Source organism: Myotis nattereri (genome assembly GCF_964212035.1).
Source record: "Myotis nattereri genome assembly, chromosome: 3".
Taxonomy (NCBI): Eukaryota; Metazoa; Chordata; class Mammalia; order Chiroptera; family Vespertilionidae; genus Myotis; species Myotis nattereri.
Window position 1 is genome coordinate 171,723,797 of NC_138077.1, and position 6,677 is coordinate 171,730,473.

At 43.1% G+C, this 6,677-nt stretch overlaps 1 protein-coding gene across 1 annotated transcript; it reads right to left on the bottom strand.

Annotated features, from left to right (window-relative positions):
* Positions 1-1,202: 1,202 nt before the first annotated feature.
* LOC308517258 (transitional endoplasmic reticulum ATPase-like) lies at positions 1,203-4,180 on the bottom strand (the record flags this gene model as incomplete). The annotated part of the gene is given in 2 exon segments (XM_081088373.1): positions 1,203-3,237; positions 3,239-4,180. Coding segments are annotated over 2 exon segments (2,895 nt in total). The 3' UTR covers positions 1,203-1,284.
* Positions 4,181-6,677: the final 2,497 nt, after the last annotated feature.

Below are 6,677 nucleotides of genomic sequence, written 5' to 3' on the forward strand. Positions count from 1 at the left end.
ATTTCTCAGCCTTAGTTCTATAAATTGTTCAACTTCTTTATCCATTTTTTAAATTAAGATTTTTAGTGTACCTTAAAATCAATATCTATGGGCTCATTTAATATTAAAGATAATTGTTCCTTCTCATATTTGTAACATTTTTCCAACTTATTGATTTATTTTTCTCCAGATTATTATTTAAGACTTTTAAAATTTAGGTTTATTTTTTAAGTCTTTATTGTTGAAAGTATTACATGAGTCCCCTTTTTATCCCCATTGACCTCTTCCATCCTGCCCCCACCGCCCACTCCAAGCCCTCCCCACCCCATTGTCTGTGTCCGCATATACATACAAGTTCATTGGCTGATCCCTTCTAAAAAAAACCTTGAGTTTATTTGTCATCAAATCATTTTTTGTTTGTTTGTTTTTATTACTTTCTTCTATTACGTTGGAGAATCCTTTCCAATATGGGATAACTATTCACTTACATTTTCTTCTGGTTTTTATTTAGTTACTTGTTTGTTTGCTAATTATTATAGCTAACTGTGGTATCCAAATGAAACTTATTTGTGTGTCCTAGGAGGGTTATTTTGGGCAGCCAACTTGCCGAGTACAATAGAATTTGGAGGCGGGGGGGCTCCTCAATGCCTAGACCTACTGTTGGAGAGACAGTCCAATATGCATCAGATAATTTATCTGTGAACCATGGAAACATTTGAAAAGGTAACTCAGACAATACACTGAAGAGTAATTTGTCACAAGTAATTGCAGGCAGTCCAAAAGAGCTGGGAGAGTCTATGAATCATGACATAGGAACTATGCAGGGCAGGCATTTGAGTCCAGCCAGCAGCTATTATTGAGCAAGCTGGTCCTCAAATGAGATACAAATTTTATGCCAAGAAGGGCAAGTCTACAGAGCAAATCATGCTGGTTTCTATCCTAGCTTCTGTAATATAAGACATTTTTTTCATCGATCTTTGCTCTCCCATTTTTCGCATTCTTTTCATTCTGTCTTGTATCCTTAACTCTTGATTGTACTAAATCATCTATGGTATCTATAGGTGTGAAAAGTTTGACTTCTGCAATTTACAGGAGCTACTGGGGATGCAAAACAAGTGGCAACATAGCACAAACTGAAATAGAAATCTACCATTCGTGGGTTTCAGTGTGACTTAAAAAGGTGCATAGATGTTAAACATCTGTTATTTCTTTTTTTTTTTTTTTTCCATTTTGATCCAACGTTTATTATCCTTTTACAACATGTCATTTTTGGTTTAGAAACTGCTTGTGATTAGTTTTCCAACATTAACTCAAAAGCATGTAAAATAAAATCAACCTATTCTCTATATAAACACCCAGCAACTGTGGCCCTTCATCCTCCTGCCCCGGTTGGGTAGGGGGAAGAAGGGAGGGCTCAAGAAGCACTGAGTGAAGTACAGTTGCTTTACTGTGGGGAGTGGCGGTAGTGCCTTGGTTCCACACCCACACAGGATCCCTGCACTGCCCCCAACTACAAGAGAAATGATGTAGGCCCAAGGCCCAATTCTCTGTTGGTAATTCACTCTCTGCCTCCCAAATGAAAATCGCTTTTATTTTATCGCTTTTGTTTTGTGTTTGTTTTTTTTCAACAGAAACCCCTGTCCAGAGTCTGACTGTAGCTAAACTGTTCAGACTGAGGAATGGAACAGGCCGAGGCGCACCCCTGGTCCCTCCTGGGCCAGCGCCCCCACCCTCAGGGAACAAGGTCCAGCCAGGCCAGCCCGAAGCACACTGGCCATCGTCACAGCCATAGAGGTCATCATCATTGTCTTCCGTGTATACACTGCCGCCTGTGCCGCCTCCACTGCCCTGGCTGGGGCCAGCTCCACCCTGGTTTCCTGAAGGGAATCTGAAACTGCCAAAGCCCCGACTCTGCTGAAGGGTCTGAGCAAACATCTCGTATTTTCGAATATCATTGTCACTAACAGAACGGCGGGCAAAGCGCATGGCCTCCTCAAAGTGATCTCGGCGGATCTCAGGCACTGGATCATCTTCTACCTCCATGGCTGATGGGTTGGTCTGCCTCTCACGGTCTCGCCTAATCTCACTCTCGATGGATTCACGAATGGCCAGCTTACAGGCACGTTGACAAATCTCTGTAAGGTCAGCTCCAGAGAAGCCATTAGTCATCTTAGCCAGGAACTCCAAATCCACATCCTTGGCAACTGGAGACTTGCGCAGGTTGGCCTTCAGGATGGCAACACGGGACTTCTCATCAGGTAGCGGGATATAGATGAGCTGATCAAGGCGGCCAGGTCGCAGGATGGCAGGATCAATGATGTCAGGCCGGTTGGTAGCGCCAATGATAAAAACGTTCTTTTTTGTGGACATGCCATCCATTTCTGTCAGGATCTGGTTAATAACTCGATCAGCAGCTCCACCACCATCTCCAATGTTACCACCACGGGCCTTGGCAATTGAATCCAGCTCATCAAAGAACAGTACACAGGGGGCAGCTTGGCGGGCCTTGTCAAATATTTCTCTGACATTGGCCTCAGACTCTCCAAACCACATGGTGAGCAGCTCGGGACCCTTGATGGAGGTGAAGTTAGCCTGGCATTCATTAGCAATGGCTTTGGCCAGTAAGGTTTTCCCACAGCCAGGAGGCCCATAGAACAGTACTCCCTTGGAAGGTGTCATGCCAAACTTGAGGAATTTGTCTGGGTGCTCCACAGGATACTGGACCAGTTCCTGAAGCTCACGTTTCACATCCTCCAGGCCCCCGATGTCCTCCCAGGTTACCTGTGGCACCTCCACCACAGTTTCCCGCAATGCTGATGGGTTGCTCTGGCTCAGGGCCCACCGGAAGTCATCCATAGTTACTGCCAGGGAGTTCATGACCTCAGCATCAATGGTTTCATCCTCTAGGTCAATAAGGTCCATCTTCTTGCGGATGGTTTGCAGAGCAGCCTCCGAGCACAAGGCTGCTAGGTCAGCACCCACATGCCCGTGAGTCTCATTGGCTACCTGTTCCAGGTCCACATCATCTGTCAGCTTCATGTTCTTGGTATGGATCTGAAGAATTTCCAAGCGTCCTGTAGCATCAGGGATTCCACTATCTACCTCCCTGTCAAAGCGACCAAATCGCCGTAGGGCTGGGTCAATGTTGTTAGGTCTGTTAGTTGCTGCCATGATGATCACATGTGCTCTCTGCTTAAGGCCATCCATAAGGGTCAACAACTGTGATACAATGCGCCGTTCCACCTCCCCATGGGTTTTTTTCTCTTTTGGGAGCAATGGCATCCAGCTCATCAATGAAGATAATAGCAGGAGCATTCTTCTCAGCCTCCTCAAAGGCTTTATGAAGGTTGCTCTCAGACTCGCCAGCCAACTTGCTCATGATCTCAGGACCATTGATCAAAAAGAAGAAGGCCCCCGTCTCATTTGCAACAGCTCGAGCAATCAGAGTCTTCCTGGTCCCAGGAGGTCCATAGAGCAGGATTCCCTGAGGAGGCTTCACACCAATTGCCTTAAATAGGGCAGGATGTCTTAAAGGCAGCTCCACCATCTCCTTTATCTGAGCTAGCTGTTTCCTGCAGCCACCAATGTCATCATAGCCTACTTCATTCAAGGACTCTTCCTCATCCTCTCGTTTGATAGGTTCCCCTTCACAGTGGATCACTGTGTCTGGAACAACAATGCAATAAGGGCTGGGATCTGTCTCCACTACTTTGAACTCCACAGCACACATTCCACCCCGGACAAGGAAAATGTCTCCTTTCCGGATAGGTCGATAAGCTTCCAGGAAGTATGGCTTAAGGTATACCTCAAAGAGATTGCCAGTGATACCTTCCACTGTGTCATCGATGGGTAGCACATGGATGCGTTTGCCATACTTCACATCAGGGCATGGCTGGATGCTGGTAACATCCCCTACGCGTACGCGAAGGTTATTCCGAACAACTCTATTCATTCGAATCTTCTCATCAGAACATGTGTCATCAGAAAGCACAATGCACACAGCTTCCTGCCTCTTCTTTCCTTTCAGCAAGACTGTATCACCTCGGAACAACTGCAGCTCATCCATCTTGGGCTGGGACAAGGACACCACACTGTTGTCCTCATTGATGGCTTCATCGACAATTAACCGATTGGGACGATTCTTTTGTTTAAGAATGGCTGTTGATAAGTCATCACCTTTTGAATCCGCTCCGGAGGCCATGGCGCGTGCCTCTCCCGGCCGGCGGCTGTGGCAGCCCAAGGGTAACGGCTACGAGGGGTGGCGGGAGACCGTCTGGACCCGGGCTCGGCTCTCCCGGGTGGGGTGGCGAGCAGCGGCGACCTGTTATTTCTAATTGACAAATAAAAATGCAGCTTCAGTTAATAAAAGCGCTTTAACCATCATATGGCCTCTAAGAAAAATGTTACAGATAACCTCTTTCCCAAGATCTTTGCACTGAGGCATAGGGTGATGGCACTTTTGTGGATTCTTGGTACTGTGAAAGTCACTTAGGTGCTAGCTACACCTCTATTATAAATACTCCCAAGCAAATGCTGAATTGCAAAGGAGGGAAGTACTCATATAATTCATTAAGCAACTATGGTGATGAAATTCCTGAATATACTTTATTTAATAGTTACTAATGTCCGAAACATAGTTATTATTATTATTCCCATTTTACTGATAAGGAAATCGAGTTGCAGAGAAATTGAGTAACTCATCCAAAGTGATATGGCTGTTTAAATGGATAAACTGCAATTCAAACCGAGATCTGTATAAGCCCAAAGTGTGGGTTTTCTCTTCCACTCTATTCCTTGTGTGAACTTTTCTCTAAAGCCAAACATCAAAATTTAAAAGAAATATTGATGTTTCTTTTTTTAAAAAAAATATTTTTGTTGATGTCAGAGAGGAAGAGAGAGGGTGAGAGAGATAGAAACATCAGCGATGAGAGGGAACAGCTGCCTCCTGCATGCCCCACACTGGGGATCAAGCTACAACCCCAGCATGTGCCCTTGACTAGAATCGAACCCAAGACCCTTCAGTCTGCAGGCCAATGCGCCACCCACTGAGCCAAACCAGCTAAGGCTCATCATTGATGTTTGTATTTCCTTCTCCCTTCCTTCCTCTGAAATAAATAAAAATATATTAAAAAGAATAAAAGGGTAAAATTAATTTTAATAATATATCATTTATCCCAACAGATCTAAAATATTATTTTAACACATAATGAATATGAAAATGATTAATGATATGTTTCACTTACAGCACATCTCATTTGGACTAACCACATTTCCAGTGCTCTGTAGCCACATGTGGCCGGTAGCTGCCATATTGAGCAATATATGAGAAGAATGTACACATATCTCCTCAGTAAGACCTATTTATTCGGGAATTTCTAAGCCACTTGGAAACCAAGCCCAACCCTTACCTGTTCTTTGAGTTTGTCAAAAGCTATTGTTTTTCTTCATTACATGAGGAATTTCCCATTCTTCCAACTACGACAGACTCGATTTATTAGGATAAATTGGTCAGCAAATTTGCTTTAATATCTGAGGAATTTTGCATTGAGTAATTTATTAACAAACATGAAATTTGCTCAATAAATGTCAAGTAAACAAGAGAGTAAAAGATCTCAGCTTTTCAAACTGATAATTAATGATCTAAGGCATAGTGGTAAAGTGTTTATAAATTCAACCCAATGAGTAGTTTATTAGAATTATTGATTTGCTGTTGTGATACAGTAATTTCATTTAAGGAGCATATGGATATAAAATTTGTAGGGGGTTGGAATGGAGGGCAGTGTGGAGATTAAAAATGATATTCTTAGAGAGCTCTGAATGCAGGGTTGGATATGTCTAACGAATATGGCACATAACAGGTGTCTTAGTCAGCTCAGGCTGCCATAAAAATATACCATCGACCTGGTGGCTTAAAAAATAGACATTCATTTTCATTTCTGGTGCCTGGGAAGTCCAAGGTGCAAATGCTGGCCAACTTGTGTTTTGGTGAGAACTCCCTTCTGGTTTGTCGGCTTCTGTCTTCTCCTTGTAGTCTCACACGGTGTAGACAGCAAGCCCTCTGGTGTCTCCTCTTAAAAGGACAGGAATTCTATTGGTTTAGGGCCCTACCTTTATGACCCCATTTAACCTTAATTACTTCTGTAAAAGCTCCATCTCTAAATATAGTCGCCTTGGAGGTCAGGGTTTCAATATATGATGGGGGGCGGGGGGACATAACTCAGTCCATAGCAACAAGTCTCAGAGATAGATTAAGAGTTTCCTTTATTTCTTCATGCTTACTGTGCAACTTTATAAAATAATATAACAGAATCAAACAGCATCAGAGCCAAAAGGGACTTTTTGAGCTTTATCCAAAAAGACTTTGAGGTGATCTAATATCTACAGGTCCTCAGTTATTTAATTAGTTACAGAAATACATTAAGCATCTAGGACTCCTGCCTCCCTTTATAGTGTTCTTTCTATTATTTCTTTGTTCAATCATTCATTCATTTACTCAACAAAAATTGAGCACTTACTATATACTGTGTTACTGGGGAAACAAGGAGCTAGACCTAGCCTTCAAGGAAAGTAGCCCAGCTCTTTGTCATCCCAATACTAGTCTCAGTAGAGAATGTATTAGACAACACCTAGAATTAATATTAATAATAAAAGATATTAGCCCTTAAGCATCAAAAGTATATCAGGCTATGCCAACCTCT